The following is a 15,087-nucleotide window of genomic DNA, read 5'->3' as shown; positions in this document are numbered from 1 at the left end:
AGAGGCCCCCTTCAACGTTTACATGGCTGGCACTTTCAGTGAGATGTCAGAGAAAATGCCTCCTTTGAAAACTCCTCTGGATCCCATGCTGCATAATTTTGTGGTGCCACATCAATGTCAGAGGAACCGAGGCCAAGTCAATCTAAATAACAAATCCAAAGCTAGTGGGTAATTTGGTAGAAATGAAGAGAGAAGGGATGTGGAAGGCCCCCCACAGGGAACGATCAGAGGCGGCTCAGCGACTGCCCACCCTTTCCTGACCTGTAATCTAGTTTCTTTCCAAGAGTGGGTTTTATTGACTGCAGTGGCAGAAGTCACTGCACAGAACTGCAGTGGAGTCACATTTAATTCCATGATGCGCCTGTGAGGGACAGACGGGAACCAGCCAGGGAGGCTGCCCAGAGGAAACCGCTGTAATTACTCACACACATCTGGCATTTTGGAGATGAGCGGGGGCAGCCAGTCGCTGCCAAGGCCTGTGCAGACCCATGGCCCCTTCCGGTCATTCTCTGCGGCTGTGGCCCTTCATGTCACCTCCTGTCCCTGTTGCTTTGACACTGCTGGTCTCTACCTCAGTTTCTCCACATTTCTGCCTCTCTCTTTCCATTACTGGAGTGTGTCCAGTATCACCAGTAAAACCAACTGTCAAGCTGATCTGAAGGAAACAGTATCAGTCAGGAACAGGAAGACATCAACGTTTTCTTCCTAACTGGAGAGGGGATACTAAGTTTCAAGCAAAAATTAAAAGAATAGTCTATTAGTTTCCTAGGGCTGCTGTAACAAGTATCACACAGACTGGGTGGCTTAAAGAACAGAAGTTTCTTGTCTCACAGTTCTGGAGGCTGCAGGTCTGAGATAAGGTGTCGGCAGGGTGGGTTCCTCCTGTGGGCTTTGAGAGAAGGATCCTTTCCAGGCCCCTCTCCTTGGCCTGTAGATGGCTGTCATCGGCCTGTGTCTTCACGCTGTCTTCCCTCTGTACATGTCTCTGTCCAGATTTCTCCAAAGACACAGTCATATTGGATTAGGGCCCACCCTGACGACCTCAGTTTAACTTAATTACCTCTATAAAGATCCTGTCTCCAAAGAAGGTCACATTCTGAGGTACTAGGGGTTGCGATGTCAACATATGAATTTTTGAGGGCACACTGTATAGCCCATAACAAACAGGAATGCCGAGCACCGTGGCTCACGCCTATAATCCCAGCACTTTGGGAAGCCAAGGTGGGTGGATCACGAGGTCAGGAGTTCAAGACCAGCCTGGACAACATGGTGAAACCCTGTCTCTACTAAAAATATAAAAATTAACCGGGCATGGTGGCACATGAGTGTAATCCCAGTTACTCAGGAGGCTGAGGCAGGAGAATCGCATGAACTCGGGAAGTAGAAGTTGCAGTGAGCTGAGATTGCACCATTGCACTCCAGCCTGGGTGACAGAGCGAGAGTCTGTATCAAAAAAACCAAAACAGGAATGAACAGGCACAGTGACACAGGGACAGAGCAGTGTCCTTTGCTCCCTTGGTGAGAAGATGGTGATTTAGTCTTGCCTAGGAGTTATGAACCTTGAGAACATCCTGACATTCAGAAACCCTGGTCATCTTCCCTACCCCACAGTTCCCTATCCACTAGCACAGCCTGCTGCAAAGTAACCCCTGTGTTCTTGGGGCCACACTGTCAGAAAACACATTCATGCTTGTTATACCAGAGAATCAACATTTGGATATGTACACATTAGCAAAACTTCCTAAACAATGCCCTCTGTGTAACAGATGCAGTTTAAACCCCTCCATAAATTGCTCCGATACTGTTCGCGGGGCACCCACACAGGAGTGAAGAGAGCTTTGGATAAGCTGGCCCTGGGTTCCAGTTCCCATCCCCTGTTGACTGGGGCCTTTGGGAGCTTCTCTGAGCCTCACTTGAAAGTACACAGTATGTGTTCAATAACTGTGCTCCCTGAACTGCTGAGTCACTCCAGGACCTTAAAGACAGCTGCCTGAAGATACAGTCATCAGAAGGGGCCAGGTTACCTCTGCATTTGACTCCAAACCTGCCCAGTCCCCTTGAGGCCACACATAGCATCCACCTCTTCAGAGATGGGTCCCTGAGCAGGGTTGAAAAGACACAGAGGCTGGGCACGGTGGCTCAAGCCTGTAATCCCAGCACTTTGGGAGGCCGAGACGGGTGGCTCACGACGTAAGGAGATCGAGACCATCCTGGCTAACACGGTGAAACCCCTCTCTACTAAAAAAATACAAAAAAAAAAAACTAGCTGGGCATGGTGGTGGGCGCCTGTAGTCTCAGCTACTCGGGAGGCTGAGGCAGGAGAATGACGTAAACCCAGGAGGCGGAGCTTGCAGTGAGCTGAGATCCGGCCACTGCACTCCAGCCTGGGCAACAAAGTGAGACTCCGTCTCAAAAAAAAAAAAAAAGAAAAGAAAAGACACAGAGATGGGCAGACAGTGAGCCCGAGCACTACACTGACTAAAGAGGGGAAAGGGATTCTCCACCGTTGCCCATGGGAGTCTGGAAGCTATAGTGGCAGCCAGCCTGGTTTCCAACCCAAATACACAGGCACCCCAGGACTGTGAGACTCCTGTCTCAGCCTTGTCTTGGGTGAGTTTGTCCATCATTGGATGCAGAGAGGCTGAAGAGGCTGCAGGGAGGAACCAGCATTCGTACCAGGCACTGTTGCGGCCCAGTTACATATGTCGTGCCCTCTCAATCCCACAGCAGCAACTCCTGGAAAGAAAGAGGGAGGGAGGGAAGAAGAGATGCTTGTAGCATGCCTCCCATGGCAACCTCAGTGGAGTCTTTTCACATTATTTTCTCATTTAATCCTCACACCAGGTCTGGGAGGTAGATGTTATTCTCCTTGTTTTGTAGATAAGAAGACTGGCATTCCAGGAGGCCAAAGCTCACAAGCCCTGAGCGGGAGCAAGAATTTGAACTCAAGTCACTACCCATTGTTATGTACCCTACGGAAGAACAGAAACCCCCAGGAGATTTCTGCTGGGGGAAGGGGGGAGTGCTCAGGTCTCTTGTTCCTGAGCCCTGTGCCTGTTCCTCACCCAGGGCCATGCCAGGGCCCTGTTGCAGACCCCACACAAAGCCCCTCAGCTCCTCTCATTAGGCTCTGACCATGACTCCTCAGCTCTCCCAGCAAAGAGAACGATTCAGGGGCCTTTACTCTTGTTATTAAGTAGAGTCGCTTGAGTGATATGCTATCAAGTGTTCGCCTTGATGCTGCTACAAGAAGAGCTGAAATAACCTGGCACACTTGGTGTAATAAATACTGGTGATTTCTATTAACAGAGAGGCAATTACTGGGCCCAGGGAATCTGGGGCATGCAGCCCCAGGGAGGACAGAAGAAGAGGAATCATTTTGATAATTAAATGAGAGCAGAATAACGCTCTAGCTTAGGCTCTGTCCCCTGGACTGATTAAGAAGCTGCTGTTCTTCCTATGCACACTGATGGTTTCTTTCTGCCCAGAATGTCCTTGTCTGGCCCTGGGACCAGGAAGAGGAGATTCTACAAATGCTGAATGGGACAGCCAGAGAGCCCTATTAGCTAACACCCAAATTCCAAAAGTGCAGGACAAGGCCGTCCTGCATTCTCTGCCCTGATCCTCGGCCCCCAACTCCTGGCAAGAGCCCCAGCAGCCCAAGCCTACAGCTGCTGGAGGAAGAGAATGAAGCAAACCACTGGCAGTCCATTCCTTCATCTGTTCCCTGGCCCTGACAGCACTCCAACTTCAGGAGCCACCATCTTGCTCCATCCAGGTAGCCCTGAGACTGGTGGTTTGGCTGGGTCTCCTGCAGCACTGTACTTTGGCCTTCTGGGCCCAACTTACGGAGATGTCCTGTTAAGGCTCATGGAGTAGTTAGGCCTGTTACAGATACCCAGCCTTGTTGTTAAGAGTCTTGAAGGTACCATTTATTGAGAGTCTGTCTGTGCCAGGCTCATACATTATCTCATTGAATCTTTACAACATCACTGCCAAGAAGATATTCTTGTCCTTATTTGAGGATAAGAATACTGAGCCTCTGAAGATGCAGATGAGAAGTGGTATGAGGGAGATAAGTCCCCTTTAAGGGGCCAACTAACATGTCCAAAGGTACTGGGTAATACAGTACTGAGACTGGAACCCAGGGTTATCTAAGTCTCAATGCTGGGCTTTTTCAATTACTATTCATGGTCTTCCTTCTGGAGAGATGGAATTTAGGAACTAAGCACAACTCATTGCCAATTCTGACACAGAAAGGACACTGATCTACAAGAATATTGATATCATCTGTCTTAGTCCATTTTCACTCTGCTATAAAGAACTACCTCAGACTGAGTAATTCATAAAGAAAAGAGGTTTAATTGACTCATAGCTCCACATGACTGGGGAGGCCTCAGGAAACTTACAGTCATCGCGGAAGGGGAAACAAGGCGTGTCTTGCATGGCAGCAGGAAAGAGAGGACGCCGGGGAAATGCCACACTTTTAAACCATCAGATCTTGTGAGAACTCCCTCACTATCACGAGAACAGCATGGGGAAACTGCCCCCATGGTCCAGTCACCTCCCACCAGGCCCCTCTCCTGTCACGTGGGGATTAAAATTCCACATCAGATTTGGGTAGGGACACAGAGCCAAACCATATCATCATCCTATAAAAATTTAATGTAAGTTCACCAGTGTCTTTATGTCTGCTTTGTATAGACCAGGATAAAATTGATTTCAACAGGATCTAGGTTAGATCAACCACAAAAATAAAATTACACTGTCCCTCTGCCCTTAAAGTGGAATCATTACTTTCATAATCCAGCCACCGAGCCAGCTGTCTAAAGAAGAACCCCTTCCCCCATCTTGACGAGTTTCTCCTCACTTTTTTTTTCTTTTTTCTTTTTTTTTTTTTTTTTTGAGATGGAGTGTCACTCTTGTTGCCCAGGCTGGAGTGCAATGGCCCAATCTCGGCTCACTGCAACTTCTGTCTCCCAGGTTCAAGTGATTCTCCTGCCTCAGCCTCCCAAGTAACTTGAGATTACAGGTGCGTGCTACCACGCCCAGCTAATTTTGTATTTTTAGTAGAAATGGGATTTTACCATGTTGGCCAGGCTTGTCTCAAACTCCTGATCTCAGGTGATCTGCCCGCCTCGGCCTCCCAAAGTGCTGGGATTACAGGCATGAGCCACCATGCCCGGCACCCCTCCTTCTGAGAAACAGAACAAGAAGGATCAATGATGGCTCTTCCACCCTTGGGTAGGCCCCTCTTGGCTGTGCGGCAGGTAGGATGTTAGATTTACTGCTGAAATGAAGAACTTCACCAAAGGCACCTGGTGCAGTTTCCACCAGGAATTCCATTTCTGAGCTGTCATGGAGTAACACCAAGTCTCTTACAGGGTGCCTCCTCCTCCTCCTCTTCATTTCCGTTCTAGTTTCCTGTGGCCAAGTTTAAATGTAGTTTATTCAGACGAGGTGATTTTCATGACTGACTTTAGCGTCCCACCTGTGAGCTCTTTCAGAAATGGGCATAGGTATCTGGTAGAGCATGTGGAATCATCTTCCAGAGGGTTTTATAAGAAATAGTGGCTTCATTAATCAAAATTGCATTAGTTTGAGTCACGCCCCAGAGAGGGGACAGGATGACCCTAGAGGCCTAAAAACCAAGAAGGTGTTGCCTACTCAGTCATACCCAGTGTGTCCTCTAGGGTGGCAGGAGACAGACGGCTACTTTGAATCCGGAAGTGGAACCGGTGGGGACTAGAAATGGTGGCCAGATGTTCCTGCTTCTGAACCAGTCAGTGCTTTGATTTCCAAAAATCCTTTCCTGGGCAGAGTGATCATCTTAGGGTGAACTTTGCTGGTGTTGACCGACACAGGTCAAGTTTGATGGCGAGGGCCATGTAAACACATGAATGACAAGGAATGCATGTTCATCCCCTCTCCAAGAGAATACCGTTGGCCACGTCCTAGCAGTAAGATATTTGATCTATCTCCCTAAAATCAGATGGAAGTAGTATTTCTCCAGGTATATATTATTGTCCTCATTTTACAAATGAGGAAACTGAGGTTTGGAGAAGTAAAGTCACAGCAAAGAAGAAGCAGAGCTGGGATCCTAAACTGAGACAGAAGCTCTTTTCACAAGGATGAGAAATTGAAAACAATTTTTTAACCTCACAACTGAAGAAGTGAACTAGATTATTTCGACTATTACCTGCTGCAGAGTGTAGCTGGCAATATCCACAGCATAGCTATCAGGACCCTAGTTCGTATTCCACCTCCCGACTCTGTTAACGGCTCAGTCCTGTGGGCACTGATTTCATAGGGATGGGAAGGGGACAGGGAAGAAAGAGAGTTCAGCTTGATAAAATGGGAGATCTGAAGAACAGGCAACTGTTGACTCCACTTCTCACCTTGTCCTCATTCCCTCCTGTTTTTATCATGCAACTTGTTATTTTACACACAAACTCCAAGGACAGGCTCACAACAAGAATGACAAGTCAGATAGAAGAAACTGGAGAAGTTCCAGGGAAGGTGTCAGAGTGGCTGCCTGCTTGTATTTTTATGCCAGCACAGATGTGAGATTTCTCCCTGTAATTCAAGTCCCTTCCACGCTGATTGCTGAGCCTCATGTGCCAGAGGCAAGTTGCAAACATCCCAGCTGTCACCTGCCCCTGCGGACACCAGGTGCCAGGGTCTTGCAGTGGCCTTCATCTGCATCTATTGCATTTGAAGCAGTTTGGAGAACTGCTCTCTTCATATGAGATTGGGAACAATTGGGGTTGTTCAAGGTGCTGCTATTGCTTATGAAATGATGTGGTATCTCATTGCGGTTTATTCCCAGCTCTCTGCTCCAAAACAGCCAGTCTGGTTAGGAGAGGCTGTGCTTCTCTAATTCTAATACCTGCCTTAACTCAGAGGCCAGCTCTGAGGTATCTGCAGGACGCAGGGCAACCTGGCCAGCACTGCCCATCTTGTGGGACTGCATCTTCCCTTTGGCCAGAGGGACACAGGTCACTGAGAGGACTCTGGTGGATCTCTGACTGTCGTGGCCTCTGTTCCCTTCCCATTCTCACTTCAGATTCATGGATCACCCCACTTCTCCATGGTCCCCTAACAGTGAATTACTTCTTTTTTCATTCTAACTTCCCACTTTTTGTTTCCTAACTAGCAAAATTTAAATCTGTCAACATCAGGAAAAATGGTAAAATGTTAGATTTCTTTTAAAAAAGGATTTGTATTAAGTTCAACAAACTCAGCTAACTAGTAGCAGGTATAATAACATTAATAACAAACACATGCCGGGCGTGGTGGCTCATGTCTGTAATGCCAGCACTTTGGGAGGCTGAGGTGGGCAGATCACTTGAGCCCAGGAGTTCAAGACCCACCTGGGCAACATGGTGAGACCTTGTCTCTAAAACAAACAAAAAACATGGCCATTAGCATTTGTGGGGTGCCTCCTAAACATAACCTATGAGGTAGGTAATATGATCAACCTCATTCTAAGACAAGGAGTCTGACCATGGAGAAACTAAGGACCTGGCCACAGTCACACAGTGAGTGGCAGAGCGAGACCTGGACCCGAGCGGTTTGACCCAGAGCCCGCACCACTGTGGTTCTAGTGGGGGTGCTCTTCCGCCTGTCACTGCCCATATGAGCCAGAGTGAAAGAAGCAGAGGGGGGCCCTCTGCTGCCTCCCTCCCCTGCCTTCCCCCCACCTCCCTTCCCTACTTCTTTCCCTGTTATTTCAAACTGTCCAGTAGCCTCCTGCAGGCCCAAGGCTTCATTTCCATCCCTCCACCTCTCCTTTGTAGGTCTTTCCTCTATCTCAGCAAGCATTATGACCCCCTCCGTGCCTCTGTCCCACCTCTGCTCCCCTCTCATTTTTACGCACATACGGACATTCCCCACTGCAGCCAGACTGGCCCCTCTGACCCACCCCACTGTCTCACACCTTCATCTGCTCAAAATTTTCTGCAGGCCTTTTCTCCACCACCATTCACACAATAAGGTCTCCACTCCCAGTCTCTGTCTTTCTAAGCCTGCAGTTGTAGGACTTCCCTGGGTCCTGCTTACACAGTGAGCAGAAGAGGCAGAGCAGGCAGGCTGCCTCCCTCCCCGACTTCTCCCAGTCATTCTCCCCTCAAGGCCACCCTTCCCTGACCCATACGTCTGCCAAGCCTGCCAGGTTAGCCCTGGTGCCTCCTGGCAGGAACAGTATTTGTGTGCAGTGCCTGGTACTCAGATATTAATAACCACCACCAGGCACTGATGACAAGCAGGAGGAAATCCAGCCCTGTGGCTTCATGGTGTCTGCATTCCAGTTATTTTTAAACAGCTTTTTGTTGTGCCCATGACATTATGCTTGTAGCCAAGTGTCTGGATCATGACAGACTCTAAGGAAAGGACAATAACAACATTACATTAATTGCAAGTGTTTGCCAAACATATACTTAGTTTATTCCCTGGACCCAGATGCTCATACTTGTAACCCTGACTCTGAGAGAGAGTTTTAAGGCAGAACTGGACTGCTTCTTGAGGCAGGACTCATGAGGCCCTGCAGAGGCCCCACTGTTCTTAGGACCAATCAGGCAGAGAATCTGTGCCAGAGAGGCGAGCCCTGAACGTGGAGAGGCCAGGAGAGCCAAACCTCAGGCCGACCTGGCCTGGCGGCCTCAGCCCCGACACCCATGCCTCACGCTCGGTGACTCACGCCCTGACTCCATGGCACCACTTGAGCTGTGACCCAGAAGACTCTCCCGCAGGCATATTTGACCAGCATCACGGCATAAGTTTCTGGTCACCTCAACACACTTATACCCTCTCCATTGCCATTCATGCAGCCTGACGGCGCCAAATCTCACCTGACGCCCCTGTCACAAAGGAAGCCCTCTGGGAGGGCAAAATCCTCCACCCAGCCTAGTCCTCACAGAGTCACTCCCACGTGAGGAAGTGAGACCCGCAGCTTCTGCTCCATCCCCTCCCCACTGTGCTCAACAGAGCCTCAAGCCTGGTGTTTACCGACTGATGGTGCCAGTGACCAGGAGGCCCTCTCTTGGTTCAGGCATCTCAGGGCTGATGGCAACTGTTCTATTTTGCCAGTTGCTTCTTATTTTTTTCTTCAGCTAAACTTTCCTGAGGGGCCCAGTGTTATAGGACTGTTAGGAATGTAGATAACAACTCCCCCACTCTTTAATGACAGCCTTTTAAGATCTAATTCACATACCATAAAACGTGTTTGTTTGTTTGTTTGTTTGTTTGTTTGTTTTGTTCTTTTCAGATGGAGTCTCACTCTGTTGCCCAGGCTGGAGTGTACTGCTGCAATCTTGGCTCACTGCAACCTCCACCTCCTGGGTTCAAGCAATTCTCCTGACTCAGCCTCCTGAGTAGCTGGGATTACAGGCGCCTGCCACCACGCCTGGCTAATTTTTGTCTTTTTAGTAGAGACGGAGTTTCACCATGCTGGCCAGGCTGATCTCAAACTCCTGACCTCAGGTGATCCACCCACCTCAGCCTCCCAAAGTGCTGGGATTATAGGCATGAGCCACCGCACCCAGCCAAATGTGCCCTTTTAAAGTGTACAATTCAGTGGTTTTTAGTATATTCACAGAGTTAAAAGATCACAACCTGATTTTTTGTGACTGGCTTCTTTCACTTGGCACAGTGTTTTCAAGGTTCGCCTGTGTTGTAGCATCTGTCCGTACTTCATTCCTTTTTACTGGTGAATGAGATTCTACTGTATCATAATATACTACTTGTTTATTCATGTATCAGTTAATGGAAACTTTACACTGGAAGATGGATCGGGTTGTTTCTACTGTTTAGCTCTTAACACATATTGCTGCTATTAACATCCATGCACCAGTTTCTGTGTGGACATGCAGTTTTAATTCTCTGAGCACATACTGAGGAGTGGAATTGCTGGGTCATGTGGTAACTCGATTTTTAACAATTTAAATGACTTTCAAACTCTCTCAAAGTGACTGTACCATTTTACAACCCCATCAGCAATGCATGAGGTGTTGCCATTCTCTTTGGATGTTTACAGCAACCTTCTAAGGTTGGTATCATTATAATCTACAACTTACAGATCAGGACACTGAGGCTCAGCAGGTAACTTGCTTGTAGTCGTGTGACTGGCAGGTGGCAAGGCTGAGACTCAAACTATGGTCTTGTGATTCCAGAGGACGTGCTTTTCCCTCTGTGACCTACTGCCAAGTATGAACCCTGCATCACCTATGAACAGCTGTGTTTCTTACCCTTTGACCTCTGTGCCTGCATCACCCGATGAGAAGTATTTCTGTGTTGCAGGACGTGTCAGGAAATGCTGCATTTCTGGCCTTCACTCCTTTTGGGTTTGTTGTTCTTCAAGGAAACAAGAGGGTCCACTTCATTAAATGGTGAGCGTCTTCATTTCCAAAATAGGCTCTTTGTATCTCACCAGCTGGGGAGGGGCGATGGTTCCCGTGTCCTTTGTCCGTGATTGGGCAGTTCTGGTTCGGAGCCCTCCCCAAAGCCTTGTGTTGATAGTGTGGTAACTGATGCAGGGAGTGGCCTCTTCCTAGGGATCCTGTTCTTCTAAAGGGGTGTCCCTGAGAGCCAGCAGCCTCTCCAGAAAGGAAAAGGGATACAGTGGTTTGATTTCTGGGGAGGGTGAGAGGCCTAGGGCTGGAGCCAGTGTAAGTGGAGCCAAGTTCCTGTGAGAACTGAGTCCTTGGGGCCGTCACCCACTAAGGGTCGTAATCAGCCCTGTTGAGCTGGCTGTTCTGGAGCATCTCTGTGGATGGCTTAGTGCCCTTACCTGCTCTACTAACAAGGGAGGGGCTCACAGACAGTGACCTCTGGGGCAGATATAAGTCCCCTGTTACTTTGGCAAAACACCCTCCTCAGACCAGCCCTCACTGTGGGCATTGTGTCTGCAAAAGCTCAGTTGCTGCTGTCTCACTCCTATCCCTCTTGGGCATTTAAGTGTCCTCAGCCTCCAGGAGTCACATTCCCACTCTTCCTTCCTTCCCTCCCCTCTCCATTCCCATCTAACAGGCAAGAGCCACTGCCTCAGCTGCAGCTACTCTGAACTGCTTCCTCTCCTGCCCCTCTCTGTTTTGTTTGGGGTCTGTTCTGCTGCATGCCTCTGGGCAGACTCTGGTTTGTTGATTGACATTTGGGTCTCCTGGAGACCCTTTAGCTGGCCAGTCCATATAAACATCTGTCAGCGTCATCAAAACATTTTGCATATTCTACTAAGCGCCTGTGATTTCTGTACCTTCCTGGGCCTCAGACTGCCAAGTCTAAGCTGACCAGCTCCTCCGAGGGGCTTAGATAAGTGGCTTCCCTTGGTCCAGCAGAGCTCAGTGGGGGGAGGTCGGTTTGGTTTCTTTGTTTTCTCCAGGAGAGCTCATGAGGAATCTTGGGTACAGTTGCTTCCTAGTCAGCGTTCTGCTGGGGACACCAGGCCATCTGTCCCGCTGTGCCCTCTTCAGCTGGGCCACTGAGCTTGAGCTTGAGGACAGATACCGCCTTTCCAGCCCATCTTGATTTTGTGAAGGAGGGCATTACAGTCGTCAGCCAGAGTGCTGGTGAAACTGCTCGTCACACATGCAGGGGGGCCTCGACTCCCCGGGACAACAGCCACGCCACAAGGCAGCTGCTGCCCTGGAGTTAGCAGAATACACCCCAACATACCTGTTTCCTAGGCATCCTCAAGTCGGCTCACTTCACTGTGCTCTCTGGGTGAAGATGTGAGGATTTGGAATCTCCTGTCCAACAAAATGCTTTTCAGAAAAAGACAATGAGCAGGATCAGGCCACAGCCCTCCTAGTGTGGGGTCTCTGCTGCCTGGATACATCTGGGCTATCGATGTTCCTTACAGGGCCCAGATCCACATTCCAACCAGAGTAGCTGCTGGGTGAGGTCCCTGTCAGGGGAAGTGTTTGGCTAGAAACAAGTAGGACACACCTGTCACAGACACCTGCAGTCCCTAAATTATCCCCACCCCTCCAGAAACCATGATGGCTCTTGGTTCTCATAGACGCTTTTCTTTCCACGGCTTCTCTCATGCACCACTTCTTCTGGAAGTCTCCTCGTCACCATGTGTCAACTCTATAATAATAGATGTAAGCCCAGTCTCACTCTCAAAATAAAACTCCTTCCTTTCCTAGCTTGCTTGTTGGAACCTAGGTGATCTGTGTGCTTGTCTATATATTAGCCAATTGGCATTTATTGTATTGTGTGTGTGTGTGAGATTGATGGTTGATTGAGAGGGAGTTTGAGAGGGAATCAGAAGGGAAGGATTACCGTGTGGCTCGTGTTAGCTCAGAACTGGTGGTCAGAAGCTGTGAAATCTCATCCTGAACCAGCCATGATTTTCAGGAGCACAGAGAACAGGTGATTTCCTCTATCCCCTGAACTTTTTCCAGCAGTAAGTTGGGTACATGATTCTCACTACCTTTCTACTATTTCCTAAGAGATTAAGGAAATCTCCTTAGAAGTCACAAAAAAAGCAGCAGCCAATGGAGGTGAATGTGCATGACAAGACCACCTTGGGGGTCCCAGTTGGGTAGAAAAATGGGGCAGTGACATGGAGAGGGCTGAGAGGCTCCAGAGGGCAGCTATGTTGGGCAGGTACAAGGGAAGTGAGGAGCAACCAGTACTGGAGGCCCAGTTCCATGGCTCTCAGGGACATTCGCCTAAGACCTAGTTTTTCCATTTTGCAAATGTAACCAAGGCTGAGAGCAGGAGGTGGATGTGGAGGTGAGGTCTAGGCCGTGCCATGTACAGTAACCATGTCACTTCTTCTGATTTGTGTCTGTCCCACGGGTGATGTACCCCAGTATCCTGTTTGCCTCTTTTACTGCAGCCATTCACTGGGCTGGTGGCTTCAAGGATTTTTCTACAATAACCCCTAAGCCCCTTTCCTGGTCAGTACGCTGCATGACTGTTCCATGTAATCTGTTCTCTCTCTTTGGTATGTTGCCCTGCCCCGCTCCCTGAGATTGTTTGACATTTGTCTGCATTAAACTGCATTTTCCATCCAGTGGCACAGTCACCTGAAAGACTCAACTCCCTCAGAACCTGGTTGCATTGTTTCTCATTATTTGCTGTATCTCGAACTTTGGCCTCATCAGCTACCTGTGGCATCTTACGTTTGACAGTCCCATCCAGATAATGCACCTGTGTTATGAACCAAATCCTGAAATGGCCCCAGATACTCTGCCTAGACTCACTTTCCATGCAAATGTTTCCCTTTTACAGCCACTGTTGATAAGCCCGAAATCCTCCTGTCACCCTATTACTATAGTGTGATTGACCAGAAAACTGTGGATTGAACTGTTTCAACAACGTTCTCTAAGGCCACTGCGCTGCTGTCTTGTTTCAGTTCTGATTTTGGCTAAAATTGTGTCTGTGCCTGGAGCCCCTTCCAGTTGGGGTGGGCTGTGCATCTACAAGATTTAGCTGTGAACAGGCAGCCCACAATGAGGTGACAGGCACTATCTTTGTACTTCTAGGAATGAGGTGACCAAGCTGAAATTTGAAGGAAAGACTTTCTATTTATACGTAAGTCAGAAAGAGGTGAGTGCTGGCTTCCTTCTCTTCAGGGAGGGCTGGGGTGATAGGGTGCTTCCTGGTGGCCAGAGCCAAGCTTGAGGGACCCCAGTAGAGCCAAGCCACCCACATGCTAAGCCAAGACCAAGGTCAGGACCTGCAGGTACAATATGAAGGAGTGGGAAGGCCCTGGAGCACAGGACTTCCTCGGGGATACTGTTGACACCCAGAGCTTTCACTCAAGAGATCTTTACCTCCAGGAAATGCAAAGGAAGGCTCTTTTTCTTTCATGTATATGGGAATTCCAGAGGCAAGGGCTACTTTCTCACCAAGAGCTCTCCTGGTTCAATTTGTGCCACTTTTGTGCCAGCTGAGACTTACCCTGATTGGACTTGCTAAGTATGATGTGATGCACTGAACTGAGCTCTGCCTCAGTGGGTCCCACGGGCCCTCCCCTCTAACTAGCCAGCTGCCAGGGCCTCTAACAGCTCTGGGGTCAGGGTCCTTGCCTACTTCACCCTTTGCTTCTCTATCCACACTCAGCCATATCAATGTGGAATTTTTTGCAGGAAAAGAAGATTATTCTTACATATTTTGCTCCAACTCCTGAAGCATGTAAGCACCTCTGGAAATGTGGAATCGAGAACCAAGCCTTCTACAAGTGAGTGGATACATGTGATGGGGGACTGTCTTTCTTCGAGCCAGAGTCACAGAGAGTCAGTGACAGGAGGCCAAGTGCCCAGGAGCCTGGGGCAGTGTAGCTGGAAGTGGTCAAGAGCTTGACAGTTACCGAGAAGCCAGGTTGAGGCCAAAGGCCAGAGCTTTGCCTACCAAAGGGATTTTGTAAAGAATGTGGGGCTTGTGTATTGTTTTCTTCGATTCGATTAAGAAAGTGGTTATAAAAGCATGAGGTAGTGAAGAAATGGCCTATCGAGGGGGTGATGCCAGGTAACGTATGTCTCACTAAACCCCTTGGTCTTGTTTTTAAAATATACCATAATGATTTATGCTTTACTAAGATGTATCTGAATGAGGTCAAGGCAAGACAGAGTGTGGTATATTCTACCTGGGGTGAGCCCTGCTCTCACCAGATGCCCCTGACAGGTCAGGTCCCGGTTCCAGTAACCTGAAGGATCCTGGAGGGATGAGAACTGCTCTGGGCTGAGTGGCACCATGCTCCTCTCCAGGGAAGATTCTGCTGCCTGCTGGCTGCTATGGGATGCTGGTTGGCAGAACTGGGTCCTCCCAGTTGCCAGGGCCACAGCCCCAGAAGCTGTTTCTTAGACAGGCATTCTGAATTGCTTAATACTCGTTATGTGTTTATACCAAAATCAAGGATTCACTGAATCGGCAGTGAGTTCTTCTCCTGAATACACTCAGGGGAGACTTTGGCACGGTCACACTTCCCTCCTGTTCAGTCCCTACTATCCATAGAAAGTCAAGAAAACATTTATTTTCTTTTGCTACCACTGTCCCTTTGCCTGTGAGGATGTAATCCAGGTTTGGCCAGCTACCTGAACCTAGAGAGAAGCAATCTGCAGCTCCTGCTTGTGGGACTGA

At 48.8% G+C, this 15,087-nt stretch overlaps 1 protein-coding gene across 6 annotated transcripts in view; it reads left to right on the top strand.

Annotated features, from left to right (window-relative positions):
* FRMD5 (FERM domain containing 5) overlaps window positions 1–15,087 on the top strand; it is a 337,009-nt gene that overhangs the window by 306,199 nt on the left and 15,723 nt on the right. For all 6 annotated transcript variants that reach the window (XM_008016802.3, XM_008016800.3, XM_008016803.3 and 3 more), the window contains 3 exons: window positions 10,297–10,385; window positions 13,491–13,554; window positions 14,097–14,188. In XM_008016802.3, the coding sequence (XP_008014993.1) occupies window positions 10,297–10,385; window positions 13,491–13,554; window positions 14,097–14,188 (245 nt within the window). The remainder of the gene's footprint in view (window positions 1–10,296; window positions 10,386–13,490; window positions 13,555–14,096; window positions 14,189–15,087) is intronic.

The sequence above is a fragment of the Chlorocebus sabaeus genome, chromosome 26, assembly GCF_047675955.1.
Source record: "Chlorocebus sabaeus isolate Y175 chromosome 26, mChlSab1.0.hap1, whole genome shotgun sequence".
Lineage (NCBI taxonomy): Eukaryota > Metazoa > Chordata > Mammalia > Primates > Cercopithecidae > Chlorocebus > Chlorocebus sabaeus.
This window is presented reverse-complemented; position numbering and strand designations above follow the sequence as displayed.